This window comes from Xiphophorus maculatus, chromosome 8 (genome assembly GCF_002775205.1).
Source record: "Xiphophorus maculatus strain JP 163 A chromosome 8, X_maculatus-5.0-male, whole genome shotgun sequence".
Lineage (NCBI taxonomy): Eukaryota > Metazoa > Chordata > Actinopteri > Cyprinodontiformes > Poeciliidae > Xiphophorus > Xiphophorus maculatus.
Genome location: NC_036450.1, coordinates 10,732,311 through 10,755,372, shown reverse-complemented (window position 1 = coordinate 10,755,372; position 23,062 = coordinate 10,732,311). Strand labels below are relative to the sequence as shown.

Genomic DNA, 23,062 nt, shown 5'->3' with positions numbered 1-23,062 from the left:
GAAATCTGAAACTCTTTAAAGTGGCCTTGCTGAGTCTCTGGAGCTACATGAAAAATGTTTGAGCAACATAACTGAAGTGCCTTGAAGGTGAAGTAACAGTAACAAAATACAAGGTTTTTACAAGAATGGAGTTCAGGCGTGTACTAGTGAGTCACATACATCTGAGTCAAAAAAGATTACCCAAGTTTTGTACATGTTTAGCTGCCGGGAGTTACGTACTATCTATTTGCATTTGATATCTGGGATGGAGTAATAATGTGTGTTCAGTTTAAAATATTCCATTTGGGTTAAAGGAAATGTACAGTTGGCTTGTAAACGGAGTGACATTTACAAAGAAAACAGGAGAGGTCCGAGGAAGGAGCCTTGAGGCACAATAGGTTACTTCATTGAGGATGTCTGACAACGGACAAAAGATCTGATCTGAAAATATTTAAATTGTGTGGATTTTTTCCTGTTGCAAAAATGTTAGCTACCAGAGGAAGGCCACAATCTGAGATTTTTAAGTTCAATTTTTTTCTTTAGTAAACATTAGTAATAAGTAATCAGTAATATACAGTCTTTGACTCAACTAACAAGCCAATATTTTCTTTATAAATTGCAAAAATAATGAGTCTTCAATAGGCATAGTTACCTCAGAACTATATCTCAAACTTTTACTTTGTATTTTCTTGAAGGTTTTTTTTTTTTTTTTTTACCACTTTTCACATCTGTTTATTAAAAAAAATCAACCTGCTGCTTGTGGGGGTTTTAGCTGACGCCTACTTCCAATTTTCTCAGAAAAACACACAAATATTGATATTATAGATTTAAAAATAATTTTTATAGGAACATCTATTACTGTATATGCAGAATAAAAAACAATATGCATATCATTGCATAGTTGTTTTCATATATATATATATATTTGTCTTAAATTTTTGTTATATATCATAATAACATAAAATTGTGGTATTTCTGCTGAAGGTTCTTCTAGAATCTCATACGGGTCCAGACTTAGTTTGACGTCATGATCAGACACGTTTCCTATCACTACTACGGTTTTTAATAGCTATTCTCGTCGGTTTTACAGTTAAACGCTGCAGTTTTGCTAAACATGGTTCTTGCAGGTGAGGCTTCACATTAGTTTTCCTGGGACTGAACAACAGAACAATCCTCACTTTTCTATTTAACTGTGTCCTTCAAATATTTAAATAAAACTGAAACATCACTTTGACAAGATTTCATTGAGTAAATTACTCTGTCTTTTTTTAATGTTTTTCGGAGTATAATTTTGGACCTGCGTCTTGTCATCAATGTCAAATTTTAGCAGCTGATTTACACGTATGCCTTAAAGCACAATGCTATTTTTTCCTCAGTATTGCAAGTTATAGTATTTAGTCCACCTTTTTTTCCTTAGAAGTCGTCCTAATTTATATTTTAAAAATAACTCTAAATGCACAATAATATACATTCCCTTCATTTTAAAAATGTCAGAGGCCACTTCACCCATCTAGATATTGAGTAAATAATAAATTGCATATATTGGGAGTCATCAGTTAAAATGCATGTCTTGGAAGAGAGTTCTATAATTAGTTTTTTCCAGTGTAGGCAGTAACATCCCTGATACCTGACTCCACAATCACAAAGTTAAGATCAGTTTACCTTAGCTGCAGGGCCTTTATTATTTAGAACTGCCTCCTTTCCTTCTTTACTCACTCTCCATTTTACACCTTTTGTTTCTCACTTATATTAATACTTTTATTTTAATACCTATTTTATACTTTAAGTTTTAAAAGTAGAGTGTGAAAAGAGAAAATTGCAAAATATTTTATTTACTTTTAGAAATCAAAATGCATTAAATCTGCAAGCTTTGTATCTTAAAGGGAAACCTAAGAGAGAGTTTATGTATTTAAAAATCTGCAACTTTACCTCAATAGAAAACTGAGTTGTTTTTTTTTAGAAACGTTGAATTTCTAGTTCATTATCTTACACGAACAGTAATTTTTAAGAAACATATTTTATTAAAAACAATTTTACATTTGAACGGTAAAGAGTAAAACAACACAGGTTAATAAAGCACACAATGGAGAGGTTCAAAATGACAAAAGTGTAGCATTTTAAGAAGTAACAGCCTATATCATTCATGTACATTTCACAGGTGATTGTTTATAAAACAATAGCTGCTGCATCGGCTCATTGCCTTAAATGGTTACAAACCTTGACCAATGAAACATGAGAGTTCAAAAAGCGAAACAATGCTAATGCAGGTATTGCCTTGCACAAGCATTTATGCCCCTACATACTTGTATTTATTTTTGAATGCATCTTATCTTTTTTTTCAAGAATTTCAAAGCAAACCAGTACAATACAACAAACTATTGTCTTTTCAGTCTTTATATTTGTGCTTAATGTAATATCTGCCAACAGTATTGATAATTTTAACACGCTGAACAGCTTGTGGAGCATAACGTGTATTTGTATTCCAAAAGGACGGCAAGATTAAAAATACATTAAACAATACAATGAAACATGTCCAATAACCATGTGTTGGTGTATTACATAAAATCCCAATAAAACACATTGAAAGTTGTAAGTATAGGAAAAAAAAGTCATGGGGTATGAATTCTTTTGCAATGCTTTGTTTGTTGCATACGTAGAACTTATAATACTTGAAGGGGCACACGTAGTAAAATACAATCTAACAGCTGACATATGAAAGTTAGAGGAAGTAACATCAAATTTATGGAAAGGGACTCTGTAATAACTTATTACCTCACTGAGACATACAGTATGTTAGCCATTTAATGTGTTTGTTTTTAATGTTTAACTTAGCTGTCTGGGAACAAATTAAAAGGTATAATAACAACCTTCCTCATTAAATATTTGTTTAACTGTAACCCAGGGAACTCTTGCCCTTAAGACAACAAAAGTCACTTTACATTGACATTTTCTATCATCAGAGCAAAGTTTAGCAAAACAATTCAAGTGAAACTAAACCACTTAGCTGGAAAATGCATATTTTGGTTTTTTCTAAAATATATACATATATAAGTTAGATCAGCCTGAAATGCCACATATGACCCATAGAAAGCAAACATATCTATTAATACACCTTTATAAGGCACAGTTTATGTATGAAGAACTTGTCTTCAAACCCAATACTGGCTGTCTTTAAGAGTTGGAGACTGGGATCTCCAAGAGGTTTTAAATTCTGCAGGAGAAACTTGGGGCATATCACCAGAATCTCTTTCGCTGTTGTTACGACCTCTGATATTTCCATCCCTGCCTGCTAAGTTGGATTCAAACGGCCCCCAGAAGGTCATTCCTGGAGCCAGACTCCTCCTTGGGCTCATGGGGATCCTGGGGGAGGTGGGGCAGCTTGCGGAGCCGAGTTGGGTGACCAGCACATTGGGCATGGCCATGCTTCTCTCCGGTTGGCCCAGGTATGGGCTGTCCTCGGTGGGCAGCTGCACCGCAGCCAGTTCATGCATCAATCTCTGCCTCGCTTGTTTCTCTTTGCGATGCCGGAAAACCAGAATCAGAACCACCAGGATTATGATGAGAAGCAAACAAGTCAGCAGTGGAAGAATAATGAGGAGGGGATCAGAGGCGGGACGGGGGAGGATCTCGACTTGGACCAGGTCGGGGATCGGAGGGCTTATTGGAACTGGCATTTCTGGTACCGGAGGAGTGTGAGGTTGTGGGGCATGAGTGTGGCCTTCTTCCACTGCTACCTCTGGGACGCTCCCCAATCGTTCTCCATGACTGCGCGTTCGGTTCCCCCAGCGGCTGTGGGGTTTCACCTTCCGCTGAGTCTTGTTGTGGTTTTTATTTGACAAAATGTGAGGGTGCGAGCTCTCGGCAGTTGTACTGTGTGTCACAGAGTCTCTGTGTCCAGCTCCCAGAGTCGTTCTGTTGTGTGCTCCCAACTGGGGGGTTGTGCGTTCGTGACTCGCATCGTGCGCTTTGTGGACACCTCTTGTGCCGTGACGCATCTGGTGGTGGGGGAAGATGGTGAAGTGAAGCTCACCCTTTGCTGGCTGGACGTTCCCGGCCTTCAGCAGGAAGGTGAAGGAATCGTTGAGGGGTGTGGCTGGAGTGTGGCCTCGCGCTTTTGTGAGCGAGGATTCATTACTGTGAATCTGGCTGTTGCCGTCACTGAGAGTCTCTTCTATGGCAACTCGGCCCTGAACGACATCCCTGAATGTAAATGACTTCAGTGCCTCTAACGCGTGGTTTGGGTCGTAGGTAATCTGCATATGTGGGAACAAAACAATTGAATTAAGAGCTTTAATTAATTTTGCAATAATTTCCATACTAACCTCCATCCCTGTGGAAATATTTTTCTAAACATGAACTACAAAAACATGAGTAGCTGGAGAAGCTGTCCTCTGTGTCACATCATGTCGTGTATTCTCAATCAAAACTTTCACAATGCTGTAAAAGGATTTTAAAATGCTTTTACAGCATTTTACAACTTGGAAAAAATATACTCTTGTTAAAATCCTGTTTTCCAGGATTTATCAATTTATGTTTTTTTTATGAGGGTGTCAATCATTGCAGAGGATATAGAAGATTTTGCATTAATAGATGGAGAACATCTTTCAGATAAGCTTTTGACCTGAATGAATATTCATGAAATAAAAAGTGTTCTTAGCCGCTGATAGACCACAAGATCATATCAAATGGATTTACCTTGACTAATTTTCCATGTTTCGGTGGAGAAAGAACCTCAAAGACCGGATCGACCCGGCTGATTCTGGCCAATTCGGAGGCATCAATCATGGCTTTGCCCAGTTTCACTGCGATACCACTCGGTACTCTGACTGGCTCTCTCAGGTAGACCAGAGGACGCACCGTAACGTTCACCGTCTGCCCTGTCACTCTCCCATAGTCAACACCAGCAGACCAGGCTGACACTGACACCTGGAAGCTGTCCTCTGATTCGCTGAGATCAGTCATGTGATAGACAACCCGCCCAAACTGGAGGTCCTCATGCCGGAAGGTGGTGACCTCCTGGTCGTTGATGGCGATCCGTCCATGGCGTGGGTGCTTGGTGACTGTGTAGGAGATATTGGCCTGTCTCTGACCATTGGTTTGAGCCGCCAGCTGGTTGGTTGTCAGCACCACCGCCGTGCGACCTTGAACCAACGACAGGCCGGTGTTGTTAACCATGGATACAGCCGGTTTAACCACCTCCATACTAAACAGCTTGTAGAGCGGACGGTGATGGCCGTCGGTGACATTGAAGTAGAAAACTCCAGTTGAAACCTCACCCTATAGAAGAAATCAATTATAATAAATGAAAACCAAAATTGAAATTAAAAACTGTTCCGCAGTTTTAATAAGAATTGAGATTAGTCTGTTTCACCTGCTGTGTAAAATGTAGTCGACCGTGGTTGACGTCATACTGGGTGAAAGAGGTCACTATCTCAGGTCTTTCTCCCAAAGTCAGGTAGCCATTGTTGGGCTTACTGATCACAAGGTAGTGCAGCTCTTCTGGTGGCGTGTCATGATCCTCAACCTTAAAAAAAATAAGAAAGAGTCGTCAGAAAAGACTCAGAAAAAATGTTTTGCAAAAGAGAAATTCACCAAGTGTAAAATCAAAGCACAACAACCTTTTTAACAAGTAGTATGAACACATTGTTGAGTGGAATTGGTTCATTTTGCTCAGGAGATGGCATTCAAAATATGACAGAGAACTTAGCTATTGGCTTCTAAATTACCAATCGGGGTATATTCAGAAAGTTATAAATTAATTTTTCCACATCTTTTGTGTGCACTGTCTGGACAAGAACCAAATTATTCTCACTTCCTGTACTACTTGTCCTTTTTTTTGCATGAGCCGAACAAACGGGAGGTTCTATAAAACCAGGTCCAGACAAGACTTTAAGAAAAACAGATGACTACATCCATCCAGAATGTTGTTTCTAATTAAATGAGTCATGTAGATGTTTTTAGTGCACTGATGCAAAGCCTCTATTTTTAATTAAAAACTACATTCTCCATCAGTCTTTCTTTCTAATTGCATGAACTAAAGATTTCTTGCAGTAACCTGCGTTTTTCTCTCTTTATTCATGCAAAGGACTCTAACAATGGCACACTCCTGGATTTTGCAAAATGTATGTAGAAATGTATTCAAAATAAAAACAGATTTTTCAAGTTAGAAGCAGCTTATTATAAGAATAACGGGTTCATTTATTTTTGATTTCATGCAGGCCAGTGGAAAAATAAAAGACCAGATGTTGCCCAAGGGTCCTAAAATGTCCAGGTATGTTAGATTTGATCAAATTTATAACAAATCTTTATAACAGGATGTTCCTTCAACAATTTATGCATCTACGTCAATTAATTTTCCAGAAACTACAAATATGTCCCCAAACTTGCAAGCCGCAAAAAGTGCTGGTCTTGGAAAATCCTGTGCCCTTAGCTCCACCTCTAGCTGTAATTTAGAAAAATATATTTGAGAGCTGATTTTTCTTTGTCTGAAATAATATATCATAGAAGAAGTAATAGATTTTTAATTAGTGATTCCTTAGCAAATACCACAGGTTGCACCTTTTTTCCCCTCCGGGTCCAACAGCTGGAAAATTAAACTCGTAAAAATGAGAACACCGGCTCACCTGAAGGTTGTCAGGTCCAAGAATGACTCTCTCCCCAACCACAACCTTCATGCTCGGAGCTCTGCTCCTGATTAGCGGCGGATGGTCATTGACTGGCGTCACAGTGATGTTGAACATCTCTGTCACTGCCACATTGTCCACTGCAGGGTGGCGATGAGAGGCTGTGCCCAGTGCTGGAAAGGAGAATGACGATGGAGAGAAGAGAGGAGAGAAAGACGTGGAAGAGGAAGAGGAATCGGAGGAAAAGGCAGACAGGGATAATGAAGAGGAGGAAGAGGGAAGATGCAAAGGAGCCACCCAGGCCCGAAAAGTGAAGCTGTCCTTCGTCGTCTCTGAGTCGTCGTGGAGATACATGATGCCAAACTTGTTTAGGGTGGCCTGAGAGAAATCTGACTGTCTGCTGTGAAAAAATATCAAAAACCCAAGGAAGACTTAATTAAAATTAAATAAAATGTTTCTCCAAATTTACTTCAACACTTGCAATTAGGCCACTTCGGGTGCGACTCGCTACATTTAAAGATAAAATCTACAAGTTCTGCAGGGTCTCACCTGGTGAGATTGTGTCCCTGTATGGTCAGTGCTCCATGTCTGGGCAGAGAAATCACTCGATACATGATGTGGTGGTCCTTTCTGTGCGACTCTGGAAGGTTTCCCAGCAGGTTAGAGGCATCGAGCTTAGAGCGGTCAATGGTCACTCTGCCTCCTTCAGCCACCACGGCACCTTGCAAACACAAACAAATGGAAAATTCCTCCTTTTTGAACTTTTCTCTGAGAATTGTGTCCAGCTGAAAGTGATTCAGTACCTGCATTGTTTAGTAGTCTAGTCCTATGATGAGGGTTGCCCAGGTGTTCGTTGGCTTGGTAGGAGATTAAAATGGTGAAGGTGTGCGGAGGAAGAAAAGCTGGAGGAGAGGAAACGGTGAAAGAAAAGGCGTCCGCAGCTGACCACCCAACCGACTCTGGCTGGTTCTGGTCATACAGAATCAGTCCGTCATTCACCTGAGAGGGAGAGAGATGATCCGGTCAGGAGGGAAAGACTTCCATTTACGAATATTTGAATAAAATCTTCCCAAGGAAATAAAGTGATCTTATAAAATGTTACAATTGAATCATTTTTTGGGTTGAATAATATTTATCTCATAAAATAATTGTTTGCAATTTGTCAACAATATCAGGAAATATATTATTAGTTGTCAATATTATATTAGTAAATATTAGGAAAACACAATTATGGAGTTAATGTAGTTATCAGTTTGAAATTCCGTATGTTTTAGTCAAATATATTAAAATTAAATATATTAAGTAAAAAGAAAAGGTATAAATATGAGTTAATCCAAAGTAATTAACACGTGGTTTTACATATTTTAAATCTTAATGCCTGCTAGAATGACTCAAGTGAATTCATTTATAAAATGTTTCTACAATACCTAACACACGTGCACATGCAAAATGTTCATGCTAACTGGAAAAAGCATAAATTCAGATGTCTGATTAAATATATTTGGCATTAAAATGCCAAATATATTTGGACTACTGCTATATATGTTCAAAAGACTGTCACATGACTACAATGAATTCCAAGAAATGGTATTTTAAAATGAAATATTTTGACCACATGGGTCAATGACTTTTCTTTTTGTTTTGTTGATACATTTTAGAAAAAAAAAATGTATTTATGTAACTTTTTTCTATTCGCAGACTGTTTCAATCTTTTGAAGCGCTTAAACAAAAGAAAAAAAGTCAGGCATTCCTACCATGCTTTGTGTAAATGTAGAAATGTTTCTGAAAGAGTTGTCAGGCATTCGTAGGACCAGACGTCCAAATTTAGGAGGTGCAGTCACTGCAAAAACCACAGACTGGTTCCTTCCAATGTCACTGATGTTGTTAGTAACAACCTGAAGCTCCTGTTCTGAGATTGGTGTCACAGAGCCTTCAAGAGGAACAAAAGAGGAGAGAAAAAAATGTTTGACTGGCTACTAAGTATTTTAGTAGCCATGCTATATATTTTACGTGAGCTATGGTCTTCAGTTTCTGCAAGTGACGGTTGTGTTCTGAATAAAAAAGCAACAACGGGCTCTTAACACGTGACTTAATTCTAGAAAAGCACCAGGCACACATCAGTTAAAAAGAAAATAAGGTATATTCTTTCATCTTAATCATTCAGTTTAAATTTTTCAAACACCTAATCATTTAAAAAATCTGCACACCAGAAGGGCCCTGGGGACAATCAGGATTATGAATAAAACCAAAGCATATTTTTGCATTAACTTTATACTTCCTTTGTTTTTTTTCACATTACAACATACACAATGTCTATTCTTCCAAAAAATATATGTTAAAATCCCCTTATCGTCACAAATATGGCAAACATAACATGTTGCCCCACTCTTGAGAATATTGCAATAACTAATTTAGTCACATTACCAAGATAAACAAGAGTGCAAATAAAACCACTTTTGCTTAAATTTAAAAGATGCACTGCTACATTTGCTTTAATATATTCCAAAAGTAGCATTGCCACCTAGAGTCAGTTTTGTATATTACAGTGGAAGGTAGCAGCCTTACTATGCACAATTTTCCAGTTACCTTAGTGATAATAATTTTATGTGTTTGTGAGACATTTCAGCCACTTTATACTCAATTCATTCTAGTTGTTGAGAAGAAATGCCACTTGTGAGGACTGACGAGTGAGGTATACCTGGGTACACCTCCATAGGGTGGTTCTTCTCTAAGGTAAGAACGAGAGCATAGGCTGTTGTGCTGAAGATCTGCCGAGGGGCAAAGTTAACTCCATCATTCACCTGAAAGTGAAAGCCCCCTGATAATGCACCTGCAGGGGGGATAAGACAGTTTAAACAAACCAATCTTTACACCAGAGCCCCATTTGGACACTGACAGTACAAATAGCTATAAATATGTGTTTACCACTGTGCACAAACACCAGCATTCTGCTCTGGATGTGATTTTGGGTAAAGTTCAGGATGTGTCTGGAGGGGGCGCTCTTCAGAGCCAAGTGACCGTTGCTCGGTGGGGTGACTACAAACTCCAGGCCCTCAGGTGGGGTATCCGCATCATCTGCACTGAGTTCATTTGTGCTTATTTCTGTTACAGAACCCACCCAAACCTGCAGCATCACAAAGGCAAAACAGAAAGAATATTACATTGTCTTTCTTAATAAACTAACACAAGAATATTTTTTTACATTCTATGACAAATCCAACTATTTGACGCCTGCATTACCTGTTATTTGAAAAACAAGAACTACTTTTATTCTTAAATACTCCCACATGGTATTCATTTACACAGCACGTGACCTCTGGTTAAGCAAGAGTAAGCTATTATTGTAGGCCATAAGTATGAAAAACATTGCTTGACATAAGTTTGACTCCCTGCATTATTTATGTTTAGACTCTTATTTAAAGCAAGAAAATACATTATTCTTGAGGTGCTTTGTTGTGCTGATGACATTGGATAACAAAGACAGTAAAACAAGCATTGTGAAAGTCTCAGCCACTTTAAGATCTTTGATGTGGTAGCTTTTTTGACTTTTGCAATGTGGTCGAGAGAAATAAAGAAGAAATGCGAGCCATTTGTAAGCACTGTGGGAATATGACAAGCTAATTGCTACCCACTGAAAATAATGAGTTTAGCATCTGGTTCAGTGCATCCCTTTGGCTTGAACATCATTGGTTGAAAACTTAAAGCAAACTTGAATAGAGTAGTTTTACGCTGAATAGTGATAAGTATAAAAACTGCATCATATGGACTTGTCAAACATGGACTAAATTATTCTACATTGATTTTTTTATTTTATTTAAATAGTTTGTGTTTTGTGAACCATTTGTAAAAACCAACACAAGAGATATAGAGCTATACTGCTAGACCCTTTGGAAATACTTAAAATCAATCAAGCTTTCTCTGTGCTGAATTCCATCCAAACAACTTTAGGGGGCTTGTCCGGGATGCAACAGACAATGCAACATTTTAGCTTGTTTTAGCTTCATGGAGCACACATAACGTTTCTTCAACAATTCAAAAATACCCTCCTAGACATCAATGACTCAAACAGATCAAACCACTGACTTTTGAACATAAACATATTTTGGAGAATTTCCTACCTTTAGGCCATGGTTGGTGGTCACAACAGGGGTCTCGTCATTGACAGGTGTGACTGTGATATAAACAGTGCATGGCAAGCTGTGCTTTTTCATCTCAGTTTGATTGGCTACAATTGTGAAGTTGTCCTTCAGTGTTTCACTGCCATCATGGACATAGGAGATGTACTCCATCTCCACCTAGACACAGATATTTAAATTCCAACATGGCCCACTTCAGGTAGTAAATTTGGAAATCAGTTTGTTTTCTATGTTAAATGAAAGAAAGGATTCAAACTGAAATGAAATCTATGTAATAATTCACCTAGATACAAAAACTAACAGCGACTGTTAGGCTATTTATGTATTGTAATAAAAGGGTATGCTGTAGTTATTTTTATCTCTGAAAACAAAGAATAAAGTTAACAGTATGGATCTTTATAAATGTGTTTAGTCGTACCTCTGTGTGAGTGAAAGCATTGATAGGCATCCCTGGGATACGGCTGTGCTCTAAGTGTCCAAGCTTTGGTGGAGCAATAACCTGGTAAAGGAAATTCAACCCTGCAAAGTGATGACTGGCAACCTTGATTATGCTGGATGTGAGTGGCAGGGACGACCCTTCATCCAGGGTCAAGTTCAACACCTGAAGATTCAAGAAGGACAAAAAAATACTGCAGTTAGTAGATTTGTAAACAGAGCTCCATTAATAGGTTTTAGACATTTATTCATCTCATTTTTCGAACAAGTTTGCTACCTGCAGTGGAAGCAGGATAGGTATGATATCAATCACCATCCTGATAGGTCCAACCTTTGTCACCCCATTGGTTGCTTCCAAGACGATAGAGTCGTTGATGCATCCTACAGTCTGCTGCTGATACCTGATTGATCTCTGGTTAAGATCCTCTTGGGTAAAGGAAGTTACAGGCTGTTCCTTGAAACCCTGGGCAGAACCAAAGCATATATAAACACAATTTCTAAGTAAATAATTGGGTGAAACTCACCTGGGCTAACTTCATAATGAGATTAAAAAAAAAAAAAAAAATGCGTTACATTATCAATATTTAAGGAGTAAATGTACTCACTCTTGAATCTTGTTAGAAACCAAGACTGTTGATGTGTGCTTCAGATAACCACATGGTGGTGATAAGCACCACCATCTGGTCACTTACCAAACAGCAATTGAATACAATGAAAAAAACAACTATACAATCTAATATGTGTTTTGTTATTATGCAAGCTAAAAAGGTTACATTTACACATGGTTGTCAGTCACATCAATGCAAGGTAAAGAAGTCAAATACAAAAGGTTTCACAACTACATAGGTTTTTTTCTAATTTTCAGAGACGGACTCATTTATTTTTCCCCTCACTTCTTCTCTAAGTTCATTTTTCAGTGTGAAGTAAAACTTGTAAGTTTAGACAATCAATATGTCTAATAGTAAATAGTATGTTGTCATGATAGGACACAATTTGTTGCTAATTATATGGAACAATTTCTGTCCAACTGGACCAACAGTGAACACACCTTTTCAAGGTCCTGTTTTTCTCCATGAACATTTTCCAGATTGTTGCTGCCTGATACTCTATAAATGATGCCCACTGTAGGAGGTTCTTGGACAGTGAAGATTATATCTGAGGGTAAACTGTCCTCATGGACAACCTGGTGTAAAAACACACAAAAAGGGAATTGTTGTTGACAGAATAATAGTACTGACACATATACAGTATGTCATGGGTTGGGAATGATGAATCTCTCACCTCTACGTCTTCTCTGCTAATGGAGGTGTTCTGTCCCTCGGCCACCACAACTGGACGGTTGGTTTTGATAGTTGGAGGTCTGTGATGACTCTCTAAGTATATCTTCACCGGCACTCCAATATCTAGATGCACCTCCCTCCTCCCTCTTTCAGTCCGCCTCTCAGTGCTTCTTTCCCTTGCTCTTGCCGTCACATTGAAAACATCCAACAACTCGTGACCTCCGCTGTGGTGATATGCCAGACGCCCCGCCACCAGATCTTTCTGGGTGAAAACTGAAATGGCATCAGTTCCTATGATCGCCTCCTTCTGCCCATCATTGAAGCAGAGAACGCCATGTTTAGGTGGAACGTAGACCTCGAAAGTCACTTCCTGAGGATCCCGAATGTCGAGGTTGCTGATGACGCTGAGGTTAACAGACGTCAGGGCTGCAATCCCACCCTGCTGGACCATGAGGCCTGTGTTGTTCTCCACCTGCAGGTATGGATCCTGTGCCATCACCTACCCCAATACACAAAAAAAATTGTTCAGAAATATACGATAATCACGTTATGACTGATTTAAGGATTAAAATATCAACATAAATCCAACTACATAAATCCAACTCAAATCAAAGGAGCCATTATTAACAGGACACTTTTAAAGGCCTTCTGGAAAAATGATCAAAACCACTTTTGGAAATTATGAGAACATCTGGCTACTTTAAATGACACTCAAGACTAATTTGACTTAAAGAGATTGTTAAAGTTGCTGTTCTCTTTGAGTGCTGTTCTGTCTTTTATACCAAATCAGTTGTATCTAATTATGTGGCTGTGAACAAACAGTTAAAATCTTTGACATATAAGATTTGAACTTATATGTCACTTTGTAGGAAAGTTACATACACATATTTGTTTGTTTTATTCCTACACTTTGTAGGAAAAAAACAAACGAATTAGAGAACATAATGTATTGTTCACTGTTAATTATAAAATTATCTTTACAGTAAAAGAATAAGATGCAAAGCAAAATATATATATTCACCTCCAGCAGGGCTGAAACATAATGTTTTCCATCTGTTACGAAAAGCACAAAGCGGCCAAAACTGACCCCACTGTGGATAAACAACACCTTATTCTGAGGAAAGAAAGGGACACAATAATCAGTTAGAGTTAGGACAAAATGTATGGCATTGAATATGGCTTAGAAAGGATACAATATTTAAACAACTAACTTCAAACCAAATCAAAGAAGTGGTTAGAAGACACCACTGTTTTACACAAATAAAAAGCAGAGCAAAAAACAGCAAATGGCCAACTGTTTCCATTTTTTACCATTCTAATAAATTCTTATGATTTATTAGATTTTTTTAAACTTTTTAAAGCACTACTAGATTTACTATAAATATTGTTCTAAAATTTCCAACTTTCTGCTTGAGCAAACAAACCAGGAAGTGCAGACTTTTCCAAAAATGTTTAAGCTTCTCCCAGTAAGTGTATAAAAGCTTTTACATAATGATTCTGTTACCCCCTACATCAAATCTATTTAGAAATAGATGCTAACCTGCTCAAGGTCCCGTTGTGTGAACTCATACAGCCTGTGACTTGGATCACTGGCCAGCACAAGCTCCCCCATTGGAATCCCCCTCCGAGTGTAGACCAGCCAGCTGTCCTCAAAATCCGAGTCGTCATCTCGGTACCGCAAATCTTTCAGTGTCACCAACCTCTGTCCATCCCGGGCAACGTGAAAGACCTCATCAACAACCCTGACGGGTCTCTGATCATTGACAAGTTGCACAGAGATGTTAAAGGTGTGCTCCTCGGTGTTTCCTTCTTCCTTCTTGTTTGTGTTTTTGTGCGGTTTGTAAACAGCAATTTGAAACGTGAAGTAATCCTGCTTGGTCTCGCTGTCATCGTGAACGTACATGATTCGCTCCTCTGTGATGTCCTGATTGGTGAAAGTCAGTATGTTGTCGTTAATGGAAGTTGAGTTGGAAAGATTGATCTTCCTTAACTGGCCATGCCTGGGGCTCACTGTTACGTTATAATGAACCTCCCGGTTACTTGTTGTGTGAGTGAACAAAATATCTTTCGTAATTACTTTACTTGCTCCTTCAAGGATTAAAAGGCCTTTATTAATGATGGTTAATGCACTTGACTCGGCTTTAATGTTGATTCTGAAGTCATAAGGTGTTGAAGCAGCATGAGCAGAGAACACCTGAAAGCTGAAGGAATCTCTTGTGTCATCATGCAGCCTGTTAAAAAGTTCATACTTAACCAAACCCTCTGTGATGTTCTCTTGACTAAAGGTTGAGTTCTTTTGCATAACCATTTGGTTGAGGAACAATCGCCCTTTCTTTGGAACGGTCAGAACTCTGTAGAAAAGGTCACGCTCACTGGTTTTAACACCTTTAGAAATCACATGAAGGTCTTCAGGTGTGAGAACAGCACTCTCAAGGCCGGTCACTTCCATCTTGCTCCTTGTTACCTTTAATTGAATCCAGTGGATCTCTATAGGGAAAACAACCTCCTCTTTGGCAGCTGAATTGATTACTATCTTGCATTTGAATTGGTCTGTAATGTTGCTCTGAGTCTGAATTCCACGGTAGGTGCTAATATATCGAATCCTTTCTTTTTCCAGAATTCTCTGTGAGAAAAAGGTAGTGGATTTCCATTCACCACTTGAGTGTAATCTCTGGATCTCGCCAAACTGTGGTAAGTCTGTTACATCATACCACACATCCACTGAACTATCAGCCACATTGACCTGCACTGCAAGGTGTCTGGTGCTGATGATGGCCGATTCTCCCTGATTCACCTCCAGTCCAGTTTTATTCACTAGTTTGTACTCCAGAGTCACTGCCATGATCCTTAAAACTACAGCGTTGCTGACCTGTAAATATGAAAGGAAACAAAATGTGAAAAATTAATGGAAAATATGTTTTTGCTTCCCCATTTTTTGACCCACAGAAATTGAATCACTCCTGAATACATACATATCTACAAAGTCTTTATAAATTCTTGCTAAGACGTTCTCTGCCACAAGAGAAGGATGCTATGCACCTCTAAGCTGCAGTATGCAGTGTAAAAGGATAAATAGCCAAAGCACTGACAAAGAGGAAAACATCAGTTTAACCCTTCTGAAATGTTTTTTTTTAATAGTTTTACTTAGTTGGTTAGAATTTAGCAAAGTAGCCATATGTTTACTTACTCTATGCCCATCACTGGCTCTGAGGACCAGCCTAGAAGCAGAAACTCCTGTGTGCACAAAGCTGATTTTACCCTCCTCCAGATCACTTAGAGAGAACAGGTTGATGGGCCTGGAAGAGCAACATCGTCATGTTATTCACTCATTTATCTGCATTTCTGCCAAATGAGTGCTTGCAGGCTTTATTTAAAGATTTATTGGAAGTTACAACTACAACCCATATATAGATGCTAAACCCCTAAGTGTCATTAGGAATTTGCTGTCCTCATGAACACATTTGATGACATGTAAACACTTTAGGGTGACAGTGAAGGGGTTAAACTGTCTAAAAAGGTTTGCAAGGTATTGTGAGAACATCCCACGAGACTAACCTGCCAGGGTAATCTAGGTTCTCGAGGTAACCAGCTTCAGAATTAAGGTTCCCCATTGAGTTAAAAACAAGATCCTCAGGACTGTTGTCAGGATCTGAGACTCTCAGCATATCTGTTGTCAACTGTCATGAAGAACACATTCATTTGATTATCTTAACGTGGAATAATTCAAGGTGTTATATATCAAGGAATTCTGATGTGTCTACCTGTCGTTTGGACTTCTCCGGCAGAGTGAAAAGGTTTCCTTGTGGTAAGCTGAGAACAGGAGGATCATTAACTGGAGTGATGCTGATATTAAACCTGTGCACATGGTTGTCTTCCAGAAGTACAGGCAGCGGCTTCTTATTGTTAGAGAAGATTGAAAACATGAAGAAGTCATTCTGGTCCTCTGAGCCACTGTGAACGTACATAACCCGACCTTGCCACAGGTCGAGCATGCTGAAAGATCGGTCCTTCTCCTTTGCTCCTATTCCTATAATTCTCTCCTGTGTTTCCTCAGGCAACCCATCTGGATCTGGTTTGGGGTTCAAATGTAGCTGACCATGAACAGGAGGGTCAACAATGCGACACATCAGCTCTGATGGATGGATCCCCAGTTTGCGAAAATCAATATTCACCTGGCGGAATGTGCAAATGGAAACATGTAAATTTGTCAAGCAGCACAGAAAATATTCGTGAGATACTACCAGAACATAAAATGTCCTACCCTCATATGTTTGGGTTCAAGTAGTGCCTGGCCTCCTTCAGCTACCTCCAGGGTTCGAAGCACCAATAGGTTTGTGGTCCTCTTGTTGCTGATCATTTGTGTTGTGGTAACATCAAAGTCAGGGAGATCTGTTGGATTGGAAATGATCACTACCTTTGGAGCCTGACCTATATTGCACCCCACAGTAATGTCTTTGGTGACCATGGCATGAGGTAAGCCAGTTTTTAGGGTGTTCACTCTAATTTTTTGGAGGCAGCCTTTAAATGATTTTCCTCTTCCTTCTTCTCCCAAAGGAACAGAAGATAATCCAGCACTTCTTGTTTTTCCTACAGCAACATCATCCAGTCCTCCAAGGATGAGAGGTCCTTTGAGCTGGATGGCCTGAAGTTCCTGACTCAGGCTGGCCTTCACTAACTCCTTGCCTACCTTCAGTTGGATGCTATCAGGTTGCAGGAGCAGCTGGATGGGGTACCAGGTGTGCTTGCTGTAGACATGTGTCAGTGAATGCAGCTCAGTTTTACTACCCTTTCCATTTCCTATTGAGGCCACAAGGTGACCGTCTCTGATCTCAATAGAGACAAACCCTCCGTCACTCCCAGAGCTGTACAACACAAGTCCATTTTCATCTGTCCAGGAAGGGTGAAGTTCACACTCAAACGTCCCCTCTTGCAGGACCTCCCATTGTGGGAGAGAGATAAAGGCTTTAGAGCTGGAAAACCTCACAGGATCTTCTTCTGTTGCTAAAAACTGCGGACTACAACCCAGGGATACCTCGTGGATGCTTTTGTACCCAGAATAAGGCTGAAGGCTGGACAGTAGGTTGTGTTCATTGAAGACAACCTCATCCAAGCAACCCCTAAACCCAGTTGAGATGTTTAGAAGGTACGGATGGTTTAGTCCAGCTGTCCCACCAACAAAGAGCCCATCCTCAATGCTGAGCTCCAAATCTGGTCCTGGCATTCGGAGACTAGTGTGAGAACTTCGATCTACAATCATGTTGATGTTGTGGTGTGTATGGTTTAGATCCACTGTGTGCCAGGCCAGATCGTTAAGATGGATACCCCTTTCTGAACGTAGCAACCGCTCACCTGAGCCCAGGTTCAGTCGTACCTGAAGTGAGAGGTAGGAGATGAGAAGCAAACAGAGAGCGATGAAACATTGCTATCTTACTGTTCTGCTACAGTTTCATGCTCTAAAGTTGACCAAGGTTTTGAGACTTTATAAGGGCAGCAAATAAGCACAGTTATGGTTTTCTTCTCCAGCCTCATTCATGAAGGAACATGTTCTGGCATAAAACCAGAGCCAGAGGATTTATTTTTATCTCAGCGTCAACATTCTGACATTAAATTAAATGTTTTCTTGCTGACTCTTCTTTGTATAGTAAAACCCAGCATATCTATGCTGAAATGTTTTACCGCAATATGCTAAGGTAGATTCCCTTTCTTTAAATGTGTGAATCTCTCCAGTTATATGTATCCCAGGAGACCTAGTTGCTCTTCACTTTAGATCAACTTTAGATGATGGTGAACTACAAACTGTTTCTTGTCTTCTCACAATATTCTTGGAGACTGAAACAAAGACAACAATTTCCAGTTGTGGCTGATCGCTTCTTCTATTTTACTCCATTTGTAAGGGCTTACCTGCAGGCGTCCGGAAATCAGCTCAAGAAGCAAAAAGTCTCTCTGTCCTGCTGCCAAAAGCAGTAGCCCAGACTGACTTGAGGTATGAAATCGTATGTGGATTAACGTCTGAATGGACTTTTCTATTGCTTGCAGGTGAATGTAGCCATTGCCATAGAAGGAAACTGCAACAAGGAAGATGGAAATAGATGAGGAACTGGACTGTGACAAGAGCAATAAAACTCTTTCTGTTCATTTCTTACTCATATATTTTTGTCTTTTTAGCCATAAGCTTTTGAAAAATGATTTTGATCTTATGGAAATGAAAATAGTTCACTGGAATGTAAATGTTTTGTTAAGTGTTGATTCAGGTGGTCCTAATGACCTAAAAGTTTACACTTAACTATAAATGATGACTCACTCTTTCATTGATGCTAGTGGACTTGTTAGTCAATGTGGTGTCTATTCTGCACTTTGCAGCTTCGATCTGACTTCAGTTAATGATAGTTAATGCATTTAGAAACAGCTGCTAATGAAATGTTCTGATGCTAATTGAACTTCTCTGTTGACCCAGATGACACAAATTGACCCTTTAGCCATCCAGAGTACAACGGCAACATTAGATGTATGTTTTATTTTTTGGTTTTTTTTTTTTTTTGCAATTTACATTTTGTGGAACTTAAATAGCAATCTCACAGTTCCAAAATATAAATATAGATGTTTAATTGATCCCAACCTGTTATTTGATTAATTAATTGATTAAACCTGCAGTTTAATCGTGGTTTGGACATTACATAATACTCTTCTTTTGCATAGCACATTTGGCTTGCCCTCTTTTTAAGATATGCTAACATGCTTACAAGCTAATGTTCACTGAGTATGACTAACAACATCTTAGTGAAATGAGGTCAATTTTGAATCAAAATGAGTCAAACAGAAATTTATTGTGGTGCTTATTCAAAGGTTATAATCTTTTCCACTCATTGTAAAATTCTGCTGAACATTTTGTTGTAATTGGCACCTTAAAACATCATGTGGGGTATGTTTTTGTTTTTGTAATACACATGACACATTTTTTTTTTTTTTGCCAGTTGTTTGTTGATTCTTGTGTTGTGTGTGAATTGTGACAGTTATTTTTTGTTTTTGGGCATATGCACCGACTGATGGCACCCTTTGAATTTCGTTGTCCTTGTGACAATGACAATAAAGATTTATTTTATCTTATCTTATCTTATCTTATCTTATCTACATGGTGATATTTTAATAGGAAATCCATATTTTTTAAAAACATCTATTTGATTCAGTTGTGCCATGCTCTATTTTTAGATGGTGGACTGAGCATCGCTCTGTGACACATTCAAAGATGTTGTTTTATGATAATTGGACTTGAAGTTAGTTTGCAACTTTATCTGTGATTTGTCTGCTGTGTTCCTTCATTTTTGTGCTGCTGCTTTGATTTTCTTTTTAATAAATCTCTAAGATCTTCACAGAAGATGAGCGGGTTTTCGCCTTCCATTAAATGTGTGAACATTTTAAAAAAGCAAAGCTATCTTTGCTTTCAAGGATTTGACCTGTAAAAATGGCAGTAATGGAACACTCAGTCAAAACGATAATCAATTTGTGAAAACATCCCACAGCGTACAGTGAATGGAGGTCAGAGAGACATGCTGGTGTTTAGCAGAGACAACAATAACCCTTGAATGCTCTAAAAATAAACACCAATGTAATCTATGAAAGAAAGTTCTTATTTCATTTTTGGTTTTATATTGGAAAAAGTCAACTTTTCTGCAGCGGAAACCCCCAACCACTGAAGGCAATATTCAGTTTTTAAGTATGGTTTCCAAAACACTTTATTTACCCAAATAAATCTTGAAAATTGAGAAATAATCCTTTCTAATTTATTGTTGGAAAATTAGTTGGATCTGCAACTACTGAAATTTGTTAGCAAAGCACTTATTATGGGTAATAAGACTGGTCCCAGTGAGAAGCACCCTGTCAGCAGGCTGGCCCAGCATGTAGCTCTGCATAAAGCCTATAAACCTACTGTCAGTATAACCCATAACCCATGTGCGACCTAATCTGCCTCTATGATACAGCGCACTCTGGATTATTAGTAATCTTCCTACAGAAGCAGACACCTTGAATGAGGATGTGTGTCTTTCAAGGTGTGGGGCGGTGAGCAACTATTTGAGGCAAAATTCAAGACCACATGTAATGTTCTTATTTAAAAGCAAATCAAATTAAATTATGCTCTGTGCTGCATCCTCCTAATAAACTGTTTTGTGTTTGTGTTTACGCTTGTAAATTACAGGTTTGTCAAAGGGAGTATTTTATAAGTTAAGTCTAACATGTTACTGTCAAAACAAGTAAATCCTCACGTCTCGTCAAATATAATCCAGTTTACGGGATTACCAGTTCACAATAACAGACTAGATTAAACAACAAAACACTAACAGATACAGCGTAAACATTAATTATTTTTGAGAAAATATTTATGGTTTCTTCAATTATATAGTTATGTGATGAATTTAGTAAGTAGCAACCTAGTTTCTTCTACATTTCTGCTACCAGTTGCATATTTTGTAGGAGTAAATAATCTCTGCAGCATCTTACCCGCATAAACGTGTCCTATGGAAATCAGAAGTATTAGCAGATCAGCCAAAAAACTTCCCATTGTTGGTCAGGTTATTATTATCAAATCAGATGAGAGCAACATCTGGCTGCCTGGCTGCACGCTCCATTAACTGTACAGCGCTGGCTCTGCATAGCATTCCTCTTAATGGTAACTTCCACACAGCCTGTACTCACTTTGGACAGTCTGGATTACAGCATTTCAAAGCATATACCTGTGTCTGAGCTGTTTGCAGAACAGCCAAAAGAGAAGCTCCACCCTCAGACCCTCCCATCAAATCCAGGAGGCCTCTCAGTCTGGGCGCAGTACCTAACAGGAACACAAGGGAGAGGTGTTGCAGCATAAAGAGTGAGAGCTGGAGAGTAGGGCTTGTCTATGGGGGAGGAGGATCAAGCAGTGCTTTCTAGAAAGAATGGCAGATTGTGTGGAGCTTCCGGTTTTAGGAAGACTGAAACTCGATACCTGCTGATGTTTCACTGCTAAAGACACAGATGAGACTCTGTAATTATTCTAACTTTTCTTATATCTCATGTTATATCATGGGAAAGCAAAAATCGGTGACAGTTACTGTTACACACCGAAATGCTGGACAACAAAAAAGTATTTAGCAGCAAAAAGACATTTACATCAACTGAAAGTGCATGATTGGAAAGTACAAGAAGAAGCATTTCCAAGAAAATGTTTGGCATGAATATATTAAATCATTGTTTAATTTTTTTTCCTTAAATATGTTTATTTATCTGGGACCATTCATCTATTAGCTATACTCACTTGTCTTTGCAGTTCCATTGGGTTGCTGGGCGAGTAGTAGAGATGTAGAGATGTAGAGACTCTATGCATTCCCTTCTGAAATAAAACCATAAGAAATCCTGTTGCAGGTTTGTCACAAACCATGTAGCAGTGAGGCTTGAGTCCAACTGGGTGTCTGTTGGTGGCAGCGTCTTGCTGAGGGGATGCATTACTACAACAGGTTGGAGGAAAAGATGGAAAGATGGTCAAACAATGTCTCCAAACAGACAGCCAGAGCTGCTATGAGGTGATTTGGGTAAAACCAAGAAGACAAGGTGCTTCCATATTGCATGAATGCAGAGAGCATGTATAAAGAAAAAATAAACATTTTTCTGATTTTAATTGCAAGAAATTCAAAAAATGCAAGTGTCATTTTACTTACAATATATTATTATGCATTCCTTTGTAATAGTCTATCACAGTGGTTCTCAAATGGGGGTACGTGTACCCCTGGGGGTACGTGGAGGTACTGCAGGGGGTACGTGAAGCTTTTCAAAATATCTTTAAATAATCAGTAGGCTCCTCATAACAAGTCTTGGGAAAAATTATTTTGTGAAAAGTTTGATAAAATATAAATGTGTGTTCATGTACTGAATTTTATATTCAGTATTTAGTTTCAATATCCTTTAAAATAAAACAGTTTGACTGGTTTTATACCTTCCTGGTGGTCACCGTCTTCTGTTTTTCTTTTTTGTTTAACCATGCAATGTTTGCAATATGGATGTATTTGTCAGGTTCACTGATATAAGTTGTTTGGCTTTAATAAATCAGACAGTGATTTTACAGCACTGTACCCCTTTTTAATTCCAAAAATGTTTTTCCCGTGTCAAGGGGTACTTGACTAAAAATATATTTTTAAGGGGGTACATCACTGAAAAAAGTTTGAGAACCACTGGTCTAGAGCAACGCATGGAAGGAGCAGAGAGTAGAAACGGTAGAAAGGTACTCAACTTTTTCTACTACTTTTACACGACATCACAGGCCCTCGCATACAGGTGCTGGTGCGAGGGCTTTCACAGGCCAGGGCCTTCACATGCCTTCGCATCCAGGTGGCGGTGCGAGGGCCTTCACAGGCCAGGGCCTTCAAGGATCCCTGGCCTTCACAGGCCATCGCATCCACGTGGTGGTGCGAGGGCCTTCACAGGCCAGGTCCTTGAAGGATCCCTGGCCTTCACAGGCCCTCGCGTCCACGTGGCGGTGCAAGGGCCTTCACAGGCCAGGTCCATGAAGGATCCCTGGCCTTCACAGTCCCCTCGCGTCCACGTGGCGGTGCGAGGGCCTTCACAGGTCAGGTCATTCAAGGATCCC

At 39.1% G+C, this 23,062-nt stretch overlaps 1 protein-coding gene across 3 annotated transcripts; it reads right to left on the bottom strand.

The window, feature by feature from the left end:
• Positions 1 to 1,977: 1,977 nt before the first annotated feature.
• On the bottom strand, positions 1,978 to 21,012 carry LOC102223814 (chondroitin sulfate proteoglycan 4-like). Of its 3 annotated transcripts, XM_023337714.1 has the most exons (23): positions 20,947 to 21,012; positions 18,355 to 18,518; positions 16,715 to 17,824; positions 16,215 to 16,625; positions 16,009 to 16,130; positions 15,641 to 15,749; positions 13,994 to 15,322; positions 13,475 to 13,567; positions 12,809 to 12,952; positions 12,455 to 12,715; positions 12,222 to 12,356; positions 11,451 to 11,636; positions 11,157 to 11,339; positions 10,721 to 10,897; positions 9,528 to 9,726; positions 9,301 to 9,432; positions 8,357 to 8,532; positions 7,406 to 7,601; positions 7,152 to 7,323; positions 6,603 to 7,002; positions 5,351 to 5,503; positions 4,675 to 5,256; positions 1,978 to 4,232 (listed from the first exon to the last, which is right to left on the bottom strand). In XM_023337714.1, the coding sequence occupies exons 1-23, from the start codon at positions 21,005 to 21,007 to the stop codon at positions 3,129 to 3,131; spliced, it is 7,599 nt and encodes a 2,532-aa protein (XP_023193482.1). In that variant the 5' UTR covers positions 21,008 to 21,012; the 3' UTR covers positions 1,978 to 3,128. The 3 variants fall into 3 exon arrangements, with proteins under 3 accessions (XP_023193482.1, XP_023193480.1, XP_023193481.1); XM_023337712.1 differs by having other exon boundaries at positions 12,455 to 12,952; XM_023337713.1 differs by having other exon boundaries at positions 6,603 to 6,999; positions 12,455 to 12,952.
• Between the last annotated feature and the right edge of the window lie 2,050 nt (positions 21,013 to 23,062).